A 19,124-nucleotide genomic window follows, 5' to 3' on the forward strand; every position below is an offset into this window, starting at 1 on the left:
AATAACACTAAAATATTCATATATATATATATATATATATATATATATTAATGCTGTTTATTTGTTGAAAATTCAAATCAAAAAACATTGTCTTGATTTCTTTTTCATTTATTTATTATTTTAATTTTTTTTCGTTCTTCAATAACGTTATGCTATTGGCTATTGAACATACCTGGAAAAAAACAAAAAATTGCATTGTTTCAGAACATAAAGAAGTCAAACAATAAGTACAAAGCGGAAATTCGGACAAAAAATTTGAAAAGTTACATTTCCTTTCTAATTTTTACTAGGGAATTATTATGAACCATTAAATTCATTTTGAAATGAAAGTAAAGTCAAAATAACATATGTTTAAAAATTCAAATCGTAAAAATTCTCATTGAACAAAAAAACCCAGCAAAATAGAATAGATATCTTTCCATCCTTCTGTAAAAATTTAATAGTCATTACAAATGCCTTTGTTCGTGTTCAATTAAAAAAATTATTATTTTTCAAAATATAATTAAATCTTTAGAGCCTTATAATTTTTCATCATTTTCTATAAATGTTGTAACAATGCGATTCATGCGAAACATAATATGTTTCCTTTGTGAAAACTCAATTCAAAATACCGGAAGGCGATTTATTTAAATTATCTTTCTTTGTGCTTGAATAAATACAGTTAAATGCACAAATTATCTTCCTTATTGTAACGCGAATTCTATCATAATTTAGTTTATTAAATCATGCATTTGATCAATAGGAAAAAAAACTGTAGTTTTTTCAGTATTATGTCTAAAATATTTGTGAAAGTAAAGTATTCTTACTATAGCACCGCCTGCTACCGATGTATTAACATAACGAAATTTTCTCAAAACTGTGACTTCAGAAAATCTGGATTTTCTTGTAAGTTTAATTGGTTTTTGTTTGGTATTTTTTCAAGATTTGAAGCTTTATTAATACTTGTTTTGCAAAGTAAAATACTATAGAGCTCTTTACGAATAACCTCTATTTTAACTATTTAATTATATAGCTATTTTTTGAATAATCTCTCGTATATGGCAAGAAAGTAGCATTATTTAAAAAAATTCATATGCTTTTTATTTCATAAAAAATTTCTTACATGATTCAGTTTGTTCATCTTGAATTTGATTCCACAAAAAACATTTTTCGTAATCAAATTTTTATGAGATGTTTCCTTCTTGAACAAAATCAAGTAAATCAAGTGATTTTGAATCATAATTGCGAAACTAGAAAATGCAAATATAAATTTTCATAAATTAAAACATTACATTTATTAAATATTCATAGATTGATGAATTCTACATTATAGTCATTAAACCATTTACCGAGTCCAAAAAACTCTCGGTTTCAAACCTTAATAATTTGATTATTTTACCTATTTATCACAGTCAAATCGATAAAAATTTTAATAAATTTGAGTATAAAGTCCGTTTATACCTAGCGTACAGACCAGATTTCCTCAACCTTTCAAACTATATTGCTGACATTAATAGCTGAGGTGCTTACCAATTACTGTCGAGCTACGTCTGCAGTACAACTTTCTTATGCTTTGATTTAAAGGATATGAAAGATAAAGACTTAATTTGAATATTAAATTGTCTTACATAGCTGCCATTCTAATCATAAAGGTTTGAGTTTTCTTCTGAAATCATTCAAAACTGTTCTTTGACTACTGACCTTGATTTCTGAAATTAATTTCACATTTTTAAGAGTTCCAATTATAGATTTAAGATATTTCTAGTACACCATTCTTTTCGAATTGACCGGGAATCTCTTTTTCTTCATTTAGATATGGGGCTTTTGCCCGTCTATTTATTATCTCTTCTTCTTTATTCGATTTTTTTTTGTTCATACTTGTTCATCATCCTTTTTTTTCCACTGGATTGTTTTTTTCTTTCTTTTTTGTTGTATAGAATCGTTTCAACATGTCTTATATTCCAGTGAATTGAAATTGAATAATTGTAGAGGTAGACACGCTACAATCCCTTTCCTATTTTATATTGCGCACTTATTTATTTATAAACTTATTTCTCAAAATTTGTTTTCTTCCTGTACCTTTTTAGGATTCACTGTAATTAAAATATAAACATGTCTGAAGGCCTTAATGAATCAGAAAACAAAAGATTTTGCCAACGGAATCTTTCGAAGTCATCAGTGGTAAATATATTTTAATTGGTTTATTTCAGAGAAATGAAAGGCCGTGGTAGCCCAGTGGTTAGAGAATCAGAATTTGGTCCGGAGGAGCCGGGTTCAATTTTCGAATCCGCTAAGACCCCCCGAATACATACGATATACGTGCTAGTCCTGTGGTCTGTAGCTAAGCCAGTATTAGAGGTACAGGGGTCCGGAGAAAATTTCCTTCCCCTTCAAATCTATGTATAAATTGGGGAAATGCCCTCACAAATTGTGAGGCCATGTCTCCGGATCATCCTCAAGGATATTTTCCAGATCGTTTCCAATAGCCCTTTATGTAGCCCTAGTGTGGCGAAAATTGTGAACCTACATACCTCGGACTTTTGATCAATACAAAAAAAAAGCTTATAAAGCCTCGTCAAGTTGGAAAACTGATGTCACAAATTAAAGAAATACATCACTTAGATAGTACATACAGAGTTATGGCGGGATTAAAACCAGTTATTTCCACAATTCAGAGCATTTGGTGGTAACTCAATACCCCTTAGCCTCGGAAGACCTTAAAATGCACGTATGCTACTTGCTTATAAGTGCTGAATCTTCTCAGGGACTCTGATATATGAACATTCAATGTTTAATTTTTATTACTTGCTTGCGAGCTTGCGTGCTGATATCAAAATAACTCTACTCTAGTAGATAACTATTTGAAATACAGAGCGCATAAGATAGAGAACGAAATCACAAAAAAAAAAAAACATGCGACGTTACGGGGGATTCGAACCCGTTACTTCTCCACTTCAGAGAGTTTGAAGGAACTGTGAGACCACCAAGCGCAAAGACCAGGCTGGCGTTAATTTTGGAAAAAACAAGCAACCAGAAATTTATCAAATTATCAAATTTATCAAATCAATGTTAGACCAAAAATAATGCTAATATGACGTTCCATTTTCAGATTCAAAGCTCAATGCGCAATCAGTGGTTTTGGTTATTTTTATTAAAGAAGTGCATCAGTTACATACTAAATAGTCACTTAACCGTTCATAAAGTGTTTAAAACATCTATAATATTTAGAAAAAGTTGATAGAACTTATCGAGGAAAACGATTTAGTACAATCCAACAGTGTGACTTCTGTGAAAATGACTAACAAACGATACAAACAATCGAACGACCGAAACGGTACAAACAATTGACGAAAGTTAAAAAATATAGTATATATAGCAATGGAATTATTAGTTCATGAGCACGATCATTTTCGATACAAAGCATTCACATGTGATTACAATAATTTTTAAAACATTTTTGCATTAATTTTATTGCAGGAAAAGAAAATGAAGAGCAATGAATTTAAAAGATATCTGAAACAAGTGTTTAGAGATTCACTCATGACAGGGTTTCCACAAATTGCAAATTCTCGCACAAGGAAGAACGCAATACCAAAAACAGCAATCCTCATCTTTTGTTTCCTGGGATTTACGTATCAGACGTGTGATTTTTTGCATTATTATTTCCAATATCCTGTAACTGTGAATGTTGAAGAAAGCAATCCATTTGAATTGACACCTCCAGCATTCACATTTTGTAACAACAACATGTAAGTGTTAAATGCAGTTTATAGTCTTAAAATAAGGGTTACTCAAATAATAGTAAACACTCATGATAGCATTAGAAATGTTAATGCTTTTGAACTGTTAGTCACTCTTTAGCGTTAGAAATTAAAGTCAGATTTTTTAAGTAAACTTACCTTTTTTTATTTCTCTGAATGTTTTTATTTTATTCATGATGCAAGCATACTTATCCATTTTGAATTCGGGTAGCCTTCATCTAATGATGGCTGAATTACATAGATGGAATTTATAGGTATGATGTGACAAATGTTACTGCTTATTGCTTGATATTGACTTAATATTTTAATTTTTTTTCTTCATTTATTTAAAAGTTAAAAGTCTCATCTGCTTGAAAAGACATCATAAGTCTTAAAAGTACCAAAAAAGCTTTTTTTTTAAGTTAATGTTATTGAAAAGCTCCGCATGAAATTTTATTAAGAATCACACATAATGAAATTAACTGCGTTAAAAATTTTACTTTATATCAAATATCACTTTATTTTGAATTATGAGTATCACGTCGAATAACCGTATCGCAGAGAGCGCGAAATATTAATATCATATTGAGCTGTAGCGTTAGTTAGCCTCAGTTTTGGTTGAACTAGGATGAATCACCAAACTGCACTACAAAGTGAAATATTCACCCAAAATTTATTATGGTAAGTGTTTGGTGCTCTAGCGTCGAAGTGATCCACTGCGATTTCTCATACCTATCTTCCTTCCGTTCATCAGGGTACTAGAGTACCCTGATGAAGGTTCATCAAGGTTTCCTGTCAAGTGTTCATCAGGGAACTTTTCAATGTTCAAAAATCTACATTGTATTTTAGAGATAATATCTAGCATTCTGTTAACTTTTTCTTTTACGAATCAATTTACTTAAATTTTCTATCTGTTTTAAGTTTAAACCAAAGTTAATCAAATTCTCCTCTTCTTGAGGAACTTACAATTCTTGTACGTCGTGTGATAGAAAGCTGTACTGTAACCTTTTTCTCATATTGAGATGAATTTCGTTTCTCTGGAAGAAAAAAAAAGACCAAATTGATTGAATTTTTATAGCAGCATCCTTCAGAAGCTATTTTTGATGAACTGATGAAAGTTGGAGGTTTCAAAAATGAAAGAATTATTAACAACTAACACCCTTGAAGCATTCCACAAGAAAGCAAACACTGAAATGATTTTGGACGTTGAGGAAAGTAAATTAGATTGTTATGTCCACTAGAAACTCTGATGCACAGTGCGAAAAAGAACCGGAACATCCAGAATAACTTTTAATCCTACTGATCGAATTTTAACGTTCTGAGACTCAACCTTATTGGTTGAAAGGCTTAACCCTAAATATACTAATTAATTAGTACAAAAGACGAAATCAGACAGAAAAATGCCCTAACTCTGAATAAGCAGATATTTTTTCGATGGATCTAGATTCATGACTTTTAAAATAAGGGTTATGCGCAATCTGGGAAAAATGATCTCAACAGTTTGGTCACGAGAGTTGCCGAAGTTTGGCCAATGTTAATTAGTGTTAATTAAATTTAAATATTGATTATAAAATTAATATATTCGAAAATGCAAGTGCAAAATATGTTTTTTTTTAAAGTTACTTTTAAAGTTAACTTAAAGCGATATTTTTTCTATAAACATAATTAGTTTCTCAAACATCTATCAATTTATTACCTGATGAAGTGTTCAGAAAAATAATTAAGATCAAATTTGCGCAATATAAAGCTGTATACAAACGCAAGAAATAAGTAATTTTTTCACGATCGCCGGATACAGAATTGAGTAAAGTATAAATACAAAAGTAAATATCCTTAATACACATTAAAACAACTGCATAGGATAAGCATTGTCCCAAGAATGGTATGGTTATTACTTGAGTATATATTACTTATAACTATGACTAACATTGTTAAACCAGTTTATTCCTCAGTTAACAGGTTAATTTGGTACAGCTACGCCTAACAAGCACATGAAATGATAAAAATTCCATTTGGCATTAGGTTGTTATTTCCATGTATATTTATCCAGCTTTTAAAAAAAAAATTACACCCTCTCCCACAAATAAAGAAACTTTTAAAAAGTTGAGAAAGATGTTAAACTTGAAAACACATCGTGTAATAAAAAGTTTAATATTAGTTGCTTTGTAAAAAAAATTTTCATATTCCCGACTTAAGATAATTTATAATAAATATTAAATGAATAAAAATGTGGCCACAAACAAATTAATGACAGTAAAATATGATTAAGATTCAATAACAAATAACCAAGAGTAATCGAATGTTCATAGTGATCGACGTCCTTCATTAACCTGAATTTTTCATGACATATTTATTGCAAAGTAAACCTTACGTACAACTTTAAAAATATGTATTTATAATTTCACACTGTAAAAACTGTGACGGGAAAACTTTTTGAATTCGATGTTGAACATCACAAAATTGTTTAAGAGAACAATTTATTTAAAATTTTCCCCAATTAGAACTCTCATGTACAAATTAAAGGGTGTAGTTTAATCTAAACACCTAAAGTGGAAACTGAATACTCCAAACTCGAGCTTAGTATCACACAATGAATCAGTTATTTTAACCAATGTTGGAGTGCTTTGAATTGCGCTAGTAATTTGTTTACACCAAGTAAGAGTTGATGCGACTTCGTCAAGTCGAAGTTCGTCATTACAATACGTATGCTTTAAGTTTTGTGATAAGAAAAATTATGTTTCAGTTTTTAAATATTTGTATAATATTTAACTTCTATTCACGTTGGTTTTGTTAAGAATAGTTCGAACTCATATTAATATTTTTATATAACTAATTTTATTTTGTATCCTAAGTTAATGAATCTTACTTTAAATTATATAGTAAAAATGACTTTACTGACTCTTATGTGTATCATAGCTTCTTACAGTAATTATAAATTTTAGTGTTTCTGAATAAGAAATATGGTGACTGTTTCTTATCACCAAGTAGTAGAAAATTACATTTTAGGTGTTTCTTTACATCAGGAACTGTCTTTGGTTCTTAAACACCACTTAGGTACAATATAGTTGTTATGATTTTTGGTGTTCATATTTTTACAGTACATAAGCATTGCAACAAATAATGACTTGTAATTTGTAAAAAAAAAGGGATATTTAATTAGTTTGTCGAAATGAGATAATATCAAAGCAATCTTATTTGACTTAATTTAATTTTGTAATTTAAATTCTATTTAAAGCTCTTAAGCTTTTGATTAATAATACAAATATTAAAAAATTAAAATTAATGAAATTTTAACTTTCATTAAATTTTATTGACATCGAGAATAACTCCAAAATTCGTAAAAAATACTTGTAAATTAGTTTGAACTTATAACGCAGACTAATTTGTTATAGTTTAAACTTATAACTAGAGCAATATTTACTGTTTATGTTCCTTAGATGTGCATGAACCTCAAACATTAAAATTTTTATGTGATTTAACTTAAATTTCAAATATCACTCAGGGCAGCATACATTAAACAAGTGATTTACAGCAATTTCAATACTTTAAATCTGTTAGCGTAAAACTTTTAGCTGAGATTGGCATCTTTGATATCCCTTCTAACGTTTTTAATCTTGGTATTTGCTTATTAAAAAGGAAAGTTATCATACATAATTTTTTATCAGAGAACAATTTATATAAATATTTTATTACATTATAGTTCATATATTTTTAAATTGAAGGGCTGTTTGTACATTTTTAAAACATTTTGGAAGAAATAGTTTTTTCTCCCATTGAAACAAAGATATTAAATAGTAATAGTACTTTATTTACACCACACTAGAGCTTCACACGGTCTATTGGCAATGGTCTGGGAAATATGCCTGAAGATGATCCGATGACATGCCTTCACAATTTTGATCCTCTGCAGAGGGGATGGCTCCCTCGCTTTGGTAGTTCCAATGTAAAATAGTAGCGAGGACAGATACCGCTTATCCTCAATAGCTAAGAAGACTGATCTAAGTGTTCACCCACCTGTTCACTGTCAGCTTCCAGTGAGGCTTGACTTCAGTAATATAGGGCGAACCGTGCCTTAATGATCAGTCCACTGGTTCAGAATATTAAGATGTCCCTTCTATGAGCTCAAAAATAAAAGAGTTAACCAATCCTAATTTGTTGTTAATGCCACTTTCCAATACCAGCCAGCTTACTTAGAAAATCGAGTGAATTTTTAAGGCAGAGGGTGCGTTTCTTGTTTTTCAATAGTGCCATCTACGGCGAAGAATACCACTTCAGCCACATACGCACATCACAGTCCGTTTTATAGGACTAACTCATTCATACATCCATTCATTCATCCACGGAATGTAATTTTAACCTGAACCAGAGAACGACCAATCTCCAACTCAGTACCTCAGTGTTGATTTGTTATAAGAACTTGGAGGACTTCGTTACCTCAACAGATTTAACGTACATCAGTCACCATTTATTACACAGGGATTCTTTGGCCAGCGGGATTCGAGATCACGTTCTCACGAACATGAGTTCAAAGTCCCACAAAACAGACTATATCAGTCTGTCCTAATTTTATATATAAGGAAACTGAATTTATAATTTGTACAATTGTTTAATATTATTTTTCTTACAGACTTCGACGGCGAGCTTGGTGTAAAGAGAATAAGTATAGCTGCACGACATACACAGATGAAGCACTATTCTGTAAGAAATATCCTCGATATTGTTTCGATGAGATGGAACGATCAGATATGAAAGTAAGTGTTTTAACATCTTTATTAGAAAAAAAATTTATTGTTAAAAAGTTTGGAACCTGTCGAACGTTAATATCGTTCTGTGATGCCACAATTGGCATTACAGAACATTGGCATTATTTTCTATCCTTTTAAAATATCTTTCATTACTTAAGCTTATTTTTATTAATAGAAGAATTATATTTAAAATAAATCAAAAACTTAATCTTTTTAAGCGAACATAAAATATTTATTTCTTCTCTTCTAAANCTTTCAACAACAACTGCAAAAATGTTTCAGTTGCATGGTTGTAATAATTCTCATAAATTTGTTGGCGACTCGTGATCACCAAGGTGTTCTTCTAAACCCATGTTGATATGCTAGTTGGCTTTGTTTTGGCTATGGTATATTAGGATAAATCGCCAGTTTTGGATTTCCTGCCCATACTTTCTCGGTTCGTTGAGAATAATTATATTCACTTTTAATTTCAAATTTGCGGAGGCTCGGAGCCCTTTGCGGCCTCCATTAGGCACTTTTTTTTATCCATTAAGCACTGCCTAGGGGCCCCGCCACGTTCAGGGCCCTGTGCTACAGAGAAAAAATTGACAATGTTTCTTAAACAGTAAAAATTTAATTCGAAATTTCAATCACAATTGTCTTGCTCTGTACATTACATCAACGCTATTTTAGTACATTTCTGAACGCATTCCAAATTAGATATTAATATTATGGTAGTTAGTTCATATGTAACGCAGTAATATAATCGCAAGCAATTTTATCGCGGTAATTTTAACGCCGACTAATCAGATGACTATACAGCAAGAGCGGCTTTTTTAACACAACACGCTTGAAAAACGCACAAAATTCTACGTTGGGAATGCACACTTACTGTTCTGGTACCTACCATAGGTATGCATATTCTATGGCCAAGCTACCAAAGAGTATGTAAAAATAAGGATGTCTTGAATGATTTTGCAACAAAAAAAGTTAGAAGAGTTAATATCTAAGCTTATTGTATGATTTTTTTTAAATGCATATATTAATTACTTATATTCTTTTCGTTTGATTCAATATTTTTATTGAATAATGTGATAATATACCTATGTAGTAAAAAACAGCGTAATTATGAATAAAGTGTTGTGTTAGCGAAAAAATATATTAGGAAGTTAGAAGACGGTAGGGGGGGGGCCGAGACGAGCATTGCCTAGGGGCCGCGACATGCATAAGCCGGCCCTGCCGTCAGAAATGATATTCTGGCTGTATGATCTCTCAATAGAGAGTATTCTGATTTCATCCCTTTAAGGAATTTCTTATTTTTTGATGAAGAAATGGCCATTGTCTAAATCACAAATTATGCTTAATAAAATCTAAATTTACATTCAACGATTTGTACATTATTTCCTGGAAACCTAATTGTTCAATTCATTCATTAATGGCCAAAATGAACATTCATGTATTACACTATACATCTATCGGCGGCTACTGACGGAGAAACACAAAACTTCCGTCATACGTTCCTTTTTGTTTAAACCTTAATGTGGTGATAAATTGAACTACATTTATGTAATTTTAAACTTGCTTACACAATGGATAATACGAAACAATTTGAATGGGAAAATGATTTAAATTTAACACCCAATTTAAGTTGCTGCAAGTTATTACAGTATTATGTTCTTACACGTTAAGAAATAAGGTGCAATATCCCTAAAAATTTGGTGTTGTAAAACCCAAAATTTAGGATAAGTAATACATCCTTCCAAGCCATCATCAAGTCAATCGCTCATATACTACTACATCTTTTATGGTGTGCCTGAGTCTAAACACCAAAAAACGGAGAATGATGATACCAAACTCACTCGCAATCGTGAATTATTTTCGTTTCCGAATACCCTAATTATGGCGTAGTTTGGAAATGATTAAAAATTCCTTTTCAAATTTAGCCACCTTGAGCGTCGCATTTAAAGTCCGACTACCTTAAATGATGCAACAAAAAAAAAACCAAAATTCGGTAATGATGTACCCAAAATTAGATTGCAGATAAAAATTTCATTTAACGAAATTTGTTTTGATCTAAATTCAAAATATTTCTGCCATTTTCTGTGAGTGCATCCGATAGAATGTCAATTTTAAATTAATTGCGAGAAAACTAGTGGGAAGAAGTGTCGTTTTAGAGATACTAGAGTTACAAAGTAAAATATCGAAATTCTATTTTAAAACTTTTGGATCTTGACTTCATAAAAAAAATCCAAATCAAGTTCCCTGGTTGAATGTTAATTTTAAATTTTTCTTAGAAAAAAAAAGAAAATAGGGAGAAGGCATCAGACTAGCTTCTGGCTAATCCAGGGTCCTGCTACTGATCCGATAATTCTTCCCACAAATTTCAATAAAACTGTAAAGGTTTCAATAGCTTTTCTGTATGTACGAAATTATAAGATTAGGTATGATTAGGCAGATGGTATTTTTTATTTTAACAGTTTTGAAACGTTAAAAGATATAAGATATGCATTTTTTTTTTGCTTCTTACCTTTTCACATGAAAACAAAAGTCTGTCTGCATCGCTCGAGAACGGGAACATTAATTTGGATCGTGTATTTTCTATGATTTGTAAATTTTTATGGGGTGGTTTGAAAACTGTCGTCACTTTAAGTATCATTATGTCATGTACTACTACTACTACTCTAAAAAATTTATTTATTAAATAAAGAAAATGCTTTCGTTTTTTTTTCCTTTTTTTTTGATAATCAATTTAGTAACTTTAAAAAAGGAAGAAATGAAAAAAAAATTCAATGTTTCTTTCTTTGTGATTTAAATTTCTTTGGTGGCAAGATTTTTCTGATGATAAGATTAATTCAAGTAAGTAAATTAATTAATTAAAATATTCCTGATTTTTAAAAATTGCTAAATTACAAAAAAGATAATTTTCATTAATCATGTATCAATATAACTTGCAGCTTTCAGATCTTCTTGAAAATGGAGTTTAATTCTGAAACTGCGCATGAGCAAATTATTTTTTGTGAGAACAGTATCTCCATTACTCTCGTAAAAATAATCAATGTCTTAAATTTATTGAACTCTAATACTGAAAAAAAAATTTGTCAAATATTTACAATAATTATCATTTTTTGACTTACATTTCAATAACAGATTTTTCTTTCTACAATCCTTTAAATAAAAATATCATAGTACAAAATAAATCAAATATTTTAATGGCGAGCAGTTGGGCACTAACAGTGCCTAGATGCGTTAAACGTGAAACTATATGTTTAACATATAATTATTTTTATTTCATTTTTACTTTCATCTCACATTTATTTTCGCTTGCTAAAGAAATATCGCGAAAGAGGTGATTCTTCTTTAAAAAAAAGCTTAGAAACTAAGTAAAATATTTAAACTATTTGACGACTCGAAAGCCGAAATAATTCTTAAGAATTATGGGCAAAAATGTATACCTTGTTTGGAATTAGTGATTTGCTTTGAGTGTAAGGCCCTTAAAATATAGCTTTCTTATTTTACTTAGAGAAAGAGCAACGAAAAAACACCGTCAACGAATTTACTCTTGCGGAAATATGATATGGCTTTGATGAGCCTACACCAACGGAAAATTACAAACAATGTATGAGTAAACAAAAATTCCTTACTACCTTGCTATCTTTCTGGGGTGACAATGAAGAACTATTTTCAATCTCCAAACACAAAATGAAATAGAGACACACAGAAATAGAGAAGAAGTTTTATAATATCAAGAATGAAACTAGATTAAAAATAGGTTGAATATGTAATAAATTCATAGAAAAAGATACTACAGAAAATGAAATAAATTGCTAAGAAATTAAAACAGACAAAAATAAGTATTCACATTTTTACCTGTTTCAGCTTGGGGCGTAACTACCACTATAAGTATTAAATACCAAATCACTAGAACATAAGACATGTTAACTTGAATCTACCACGAGGTACCTTTTGATAGATGATGGTTGACATAATCTATTAATAATTCCCCACACTTTGCTTTTTGGACTATGTCACCTTCATCTATCAAAAGGTACCTCGTGGTAGATTCAAGTTAACATGTCTTATGTTCTAGTGATTTGGTATTTAATATTTATAGTGGTAGTTAAGCCACAAGCTATCACCAAAGATTAGTCATTACTGACTGTATTTATGCGGGGGAAAAATTATTTTAATAATTCATTTGATAAGCTACATTTTTCCTTTAATCGGAGCATTGAAAGGCTAAGATTTAGTATGCTTCTAGGTCTATATTCAACCATGCTGTGTTTTACTGTCTTCTTTCAATTACAGTACTGAGGAGTCGTACTACTTTCAGTTCTCATACACTCCTTGTAATATGATACCTCAAGCATTTGCTATGAGTTTGGACTAGAACTAAGTGAGGTGTTGTTTGAAACAGCTGTACATCTAGCTTTTGGTTCCCAAGACCTGGAAATAATAAATGAGTAGTAACTAAGATTTTTCCAGACTACTGAAAAATGCTTAAACTATCTTTCAGAAATTACGAAATTATTTCCGAGTTATTTTTTACGCCCATATATAGTTCCTTTAAATTAAATATTTACTGTTTGACACATTTTCAATAAAAAAAGAAATTTTAAAAGTGTTCAAACTTCCAAACAGCCTATTTCATACAATTCTAAAGAAGGGAAGCAAGGCAAATACTCTTCTTATAAATCTTACGAAAAACTTGCTATCAAGATTTTGTTTAACAGTTATTACATAGAACTTTTTTTCACCTATGATAAAGTACAAAGTAAGGAATGGGTTGATTAAAAACAGTAAGAGTAACTCATCCTAAAAACAGTTATATATGAAATGGTTTTGACACCAGTTTTTTTCTCTGCTGCAAAAGCAAGAGAGAGCCTTCGGATTCTTGTACGCAATTCAGAAATGCCTCGGACTCTACCTCGTATATTAGTATTGGCGCTGCTAATTTTTAATGCTAATCAGCTCTTGTTGTTAAAATAACGGCTTACGTATGGTTTCGGGTAGCAACTCTTTGCACCCAGTATTGGAAAATATTTAGTAGTTATGTTGGAAATTCAAAGGGAACTTGCTGAAAAATAACATTATTTTTAAAATTTCAAGCTTTAATAGTCAATGCTAATTGTTACACAAAAAGTACAAACATCATGCGTGCATACAACGTATTTATTCGACGAGTACACACTTCACATACACCTCCATAGATATTTCCTGCAACGTGTATGCACGTTAAGCGCACATAACTGATTAAGAAGATTTGTAGAAGGCCAACCTTAAATGTCCAAGTTATTGTCCTCTTAGAAGGTATTGTTAATAAAATAGCATATTTTTCTTAAACGTAAAATAAATAACCCTTTTTTAATTAATAATAAGAATATTTTAACAAAAAGAAAGGACTACTTTCTAAAGATTGTTCTAATTTTTTTTCTTTATGTATTTATGATATCTTGTAATTTTTGATGTGTCGAATTTTTCCTCTCTATCTTCAGATTCGTGACTTCGAGTATTGATGGTATTTTGCTTTTCAGGTTCCTACTTTGCCTTATAAGTTTACCGCTATCAATTGGAAAGAGGCGAAAGAATTTTCGACCACAGAAGAAGCATTTTATCGTTGGGAGATGCGCTATGGCAACAGTAAAGAATACTGCAAGTAAAAAAAAGTTTTCATAGTGTAGAAAAAAGAATTATTAATAGACAAATTATGCGATACAGTTCACTCTTCCTATCGTTCGACGTATCATTTTTCCACCCCGCGTAGGATGCTTTTAAAAAGTAGAATAAATTTTAATAAAATTATTTCAATGTGTGGTCGAGAAATGTGTTTAATAAACGCGTATTTCCTTGATTTTCCTCAAGTTTCTGGCTATTTACTGTGTTGTATAGTTAACTAAAATATAACAAATCAAAGAATATTGTATTTGTTAGACATGCTATTGAATGTCTTACAATAGGGAGACTTTTCCTCGGAGAAAATTACCGACGCCTCAGAGTTAAAGTTTGCAAGAGTCCATTTAAAATAAGTTCTTTATTGAAAAAAATAGCATATGCTCTTTTTTTCTAGTAAAAATAAGCCAGCAAGGGAGAAAAATGCTTTTAGAACAAAGCATCCTTCCTTATATGGTTTTTCTCAATAAAGTTCTGCTCTTTTTTTGTTTCATTATAACTCTAAATAATTCTTGCAATTATGATAAAAACAGAGATTCATTCAAGCAGAATCTAGACATGTTTAACTTCAGCTGATGATAAAATTAAAATTTAAAAAAATTCACATCAGAGTTTCTTTTTTTTTAAAAAAAAAGGCCTGAAAAGAGGCCAGAAATGTTGCTCATTTATCGTTACCCGATGGGTTCCTGTGAACCAAAGTCACGGAAGAGAGCAACATAATTCACGCCATGCTGACATACATACACGTTCACAGGGTGGGCCGCATTCACGCATCACCAAATAGAGGATAACACACAAAGAACCATCCATACCCTTAGCGGGATTTAAACCCACAGTAATTGGCTTCGCAGTCAGGTACGCTAACCACTCGGCCAACTGGCCAACCTGTCTGAGGATCTGAAATTGAGAACTGTTTCACATTTGTAACTTCCCTTACAACTTTGACTCATCTTTTAACCAATTTGGATCGACGTGAACGTTACGATGTCGCCAATGTGACTAATGTTAAAAAATTATAAACGATAAAATACCTTCCTAACATATTTTCAGTGACACGAGGGGATATAACAACAGGAAATTACTCCAGAAATTCTTGACAGTATATTATGCAGTCGGACAGTTAAAATGCCAAAAAATTGCTGCCTAATTCTGTAAATAAACATCTGATGACATCTAGTTTCTTTTGTAATGGATTGTTAAGTTTTCGAATTGAAATTTTCCTATACACAGGCTTTTGAATATACAGGGTGTTTATAAAGTCCCATTTTGATGTTTAATAACTCATAAAATAATAAAGATAGATTAAAATTAATAACATAAATGGTTAGATAGACTCAAAAAACTTCATGACCCTTGTCAATGAGCTTCCACGTGTGCCCCCTTCGTCGCACGGAGAATATCAAGTCGATAGTCAATTTTACGCCAGGTAGCGGCAAGCATGCCTTCACAGAGGCTATTGCGGCTGGAATTCTGGCTTTTAGGTCATCAATGTTCAACACGATCCTCCTGTAAACATTGTCCCTTCTAAATCCCCAAAGATAAAAGTCCAGCGGCGTTATATCAGGTGATATGGGTTGCCAAGGAATTGGACCTCCTCGCCCAATCCATCTTCCTGGAAAATAGTAATTTAAAGAACTACGAACGATGATACCCCAATGAGTTGTTGCGCCATCTTGTTTCAAAAAGACAGTAGACTCTTCTAGTTGTGGAAATACGAAGTTTTCCAACGAAGTTTTTAATCTATCTTTATTATTTTATGAGTTATTAAACATCAAAATGGATCCGGTACTTTATAAACACCCTGTATTACTTATCGTTCTCAATAATAACTAATAGTAAATCCTTAGCATGAATAAAAAAATACATTTTGTTCAATCTCAATTTGCAATAAATACCAAGACTTTTAAATTACTTGAGAATCATGTTTATAGTAATAATTAAAATGTGTTTTTCAAAGATAAAGCATGCAGACATTCGGGATGTGGAAAATTATTTCATACTTCGTTTATCGATTCTCAATAGTTCCTAATTTTTTTCCGCTATGGAACCATAAATTATCATACATCTTATGATGAAATCATGGCATAATAAATAAAATTTATTGGCAACTTTGAATATTGCCTAAGAAGACTACATTAATTTGGGTATATTTATTGTGAGGTACGAAATTTTTTTCATTGTTTTATCGGTAACGGCTTTAAATTGACTTTTATTGTAGGCAGTTGAGTTCTCAGGTCTTAAACGGCCTCTTTTCTTAATCTGAAGCTGTTTTTAACTAATGCATTTGATGAATTTCATAAATGTTAATGCATTTGATGGAGTAAAATAAGCGGAATTATGATTTTCAAAAAAAAAAAAAAATATGATGAGATAAAGTAAGAAAGGATATTAGAGAAACATATTCTTTAGTCTTGAGTTTGATTTTTTTTAGTTAAAAACTTTTATGAGATACATTGATGCAATTATTTGTTGAATAATATTACTTTTGTTATTCACTCAGTTTATTATAATCGTAGATAGTCTATAAATATTTAAATTTAGCTATTTCTTTTAGTGTTGGTCTTTTATTAAAGTAACTAGGAGGCTTCACCCCCAACTCGCTCGCGCTCGCCAATCCCCAAAACTGCTTTCGCAGTTCATTTCGGATTGCTTCGCAATCCGATGCTCGCTTTGCTCGCTCATTGGATACGTTCTTAACATCTAGCTTTTGTATACTTTTTTGAACACTGAAGTTCCGAAAACTTTTCACTGTAGAAAATTCTAAACCTGTGCATTTCAATATTAATTTGAAATTGCAAACAGTTCACATATTTTTCTTAATCGCACTATTCTAAATTTCAGTTTTTGCGAAAAGTAACTGTTGTAAGTTTTGTTTTCAAGTCTTTCCCACCAGAGGGCTAAGACCATGTGTTTTAAAACAATATTAAATAGTACTGAAAGCCGGATGTAATGCATCGGCTTCGATGAAGATTATTTTGTGAGAGTTTTTTTGATAATTCGGTGAGAATTCACCCGATTAGACATATGATGCTCACTACGTGCTCCTGCGCGCCGAAGCCCACCAATTAAAAATGAAAACTGTTGGCAACGCGAGAAAAGAAATATCATCGGTTTTATTGATACATACGTATTAGCGTTTTATATAATATAGATTTTTAAAAAATAACTGAAATATATTATTGGTTAGGTACAAACATGATTACTGTTTAAAGAAATCATTATAGACTATAAGAAAAAGAATCTCAGATCTCCTTTGAGGAATCTCAGCTTTGAAGGACTCTGGGGTAACTTTATGTATCAAAACTTAATAGGATGTGACTGATGTGTCCAGAGCTGTTTCGTTACAAATGCAGACGTTTTCACCTACGCAACATATCTATATATTTCTCTTACACGGCTCCAAAAAAAAGCCTCATTACAACTCCCCGAATGGCAACGTTAGAAAATCGACCAATGATTGCTGCTAAAAATGTCACATGGCAAATGTCACATGAGGTGGCTCATCATATAGCGCTTTTAAAAACGGAAACAATAACCAGAGTGAGCATTATCAGGTTGTTCAATTCAGATTCGTGCCCTAAAAACATGATAATATTCAATTTAAACTGGTTCAACATAGACTATAAGAAAAAGATTTTCAGGTAAAAATTTAAATAAATAATTTGAGAGTATTAATTTTAACCACAAATCATTTTTTTTTAAAAATTGTTTATTGTTGAAATCAATGCTCTCACATTGTTTATTTCAATTTTTACCAGAAAAATTTTATGTATATGAATAATGATAAGTCTAAAAGCTACTTAAAATTCACAGTACAGAAGATGAATAAATAATGAAAATGAATAATGAAATGCGCTTTTAAAAACGGAAACAATAACCAGAGTGAGCATTATCAGGTTGTTCAATTCAGATTCGTGCCCTAAAAACATGATAATATTTAATTTAAACTCAATTAGGAATTGATTAGGCTGGCCTTCTCCATGACTATAAATAAGTCACAAGGTCAGACTTTTGAGACAATCAGTTTAGTATTAACTAAACAAGTTTTTAGTCATAGACAACTTTATGTTGGTCTGTCAAGAGTTAAGTCATTTGACAGCCTTTCAGTAATTGCTCCAAGATGCCAAATCTATAATTGTGTTTTCAAAAAAATTCTGAATGCTTAGTGTTAATTTTTTAGAGCTTTGCAGAAAAAAATGTTTTTTGGAAAAAAATTAAATTGAAACTTCTATTAGCAGTAGGCATGGGGAACTGCCAAAAGCAAAACTTCCGATTAGAAATGCAGCATGGCGACCTCCACGTGGTATTTCTCGGGTAATGCTAACAGCCATGCATTTTAATTTATTGTATGTAAAACATCCTTAATTTGTTCCAAAATGTTATGTACTTTATCACAAATGTTAATTAATATAGAAATTGATTTCAATAATGCTGATCACCAAAAAATATTTCATTTGGCGATAAAACAAATTTTTGTGTTCTTGAAAATGAAAGACTTTTTGAGGGCTATTATCTCACAAGGAAAAGTTAGGGTTTAAATTTAGTTGAATTTAGGTGAGTAACTGCAATATTTGATAATTTATTTTGCTAATGCTAATGTTTTGATTTTTTCACCATGTACAATCTAAATAGCTAATATACTTTTTTAAAAGCCAATAAGAACATTGATAGAATAATTCTACATAAGTACAATACTATGTCTTTGATGATAAAATACAATATCTTTGATGATAATATACTATGTTTTTGTGCTAGAACGTTGTTTTCATTGGCGAGCGAGAGCAGCGAGCCATGGTTCCCGGCGTGAACCACATAGGATTGCGTAGAAATTCTCGGGGGTTGGGGTGCGTTAGCGAGCAGGGGGCGAAGCCTCCTAGTTATTTTTATTCAAGTATTGTTTACAGTGTTGACACATTTACAAGTCACGACTAGGACTGGGCGATATTAGAAATTATATATCGTGATATATCGTCAGTTTTGCATCGCGATATAATCGAATCAATCATGTTAAAAG

General features: G+C 31.1%; 1 protein-coding gene across 1 annotated transcript in view; it reads left to right on the plus strand.

Annotated features, from left to right (window-relative positions):
- LOC107442491 (uncharacterized) overlaps positions 1 to 19,124 on the plus strand; it is an 87,393-nt gene that overhangs the window by 5,085 nt on the left and 63,184 nt on the right. The window contains exons 2-4 of the mRNA XM_071180898.1: positions 3,457 to 3,728; positions 8,347 to 8,470; positions 13,975 to 14,096. Coding sequence (XP_071036999.1) covers positions 3,457 to 3,728; positions 8,347 to 8,470; positions 13,975 to 14,096 — 518 coding nt within the window. The remainder of the gene's footprint in view (positions 1 to 3,456; positions 3,729 to 8,346; positions 8,471 to 13,974; positions 14,097 to 19,124) is intronic.

The sequence above is a fragment of the Parasteatoda tepidariorum genome, chromosome 5, assembly GCF_043381705.1.
Source record: "Parasteatoda tepidariorum isolate YZ-2023 chromosome 5, CAS_Ptep_4.0, whole genome shotgun sequence".
Taxonomy (NCBI): Eukaryota; Metazoa; Arthropoda; class Arachnida; order Araneae; family Theridiidae; genus Parasteatoda; species Parasteatoda tepidariorum.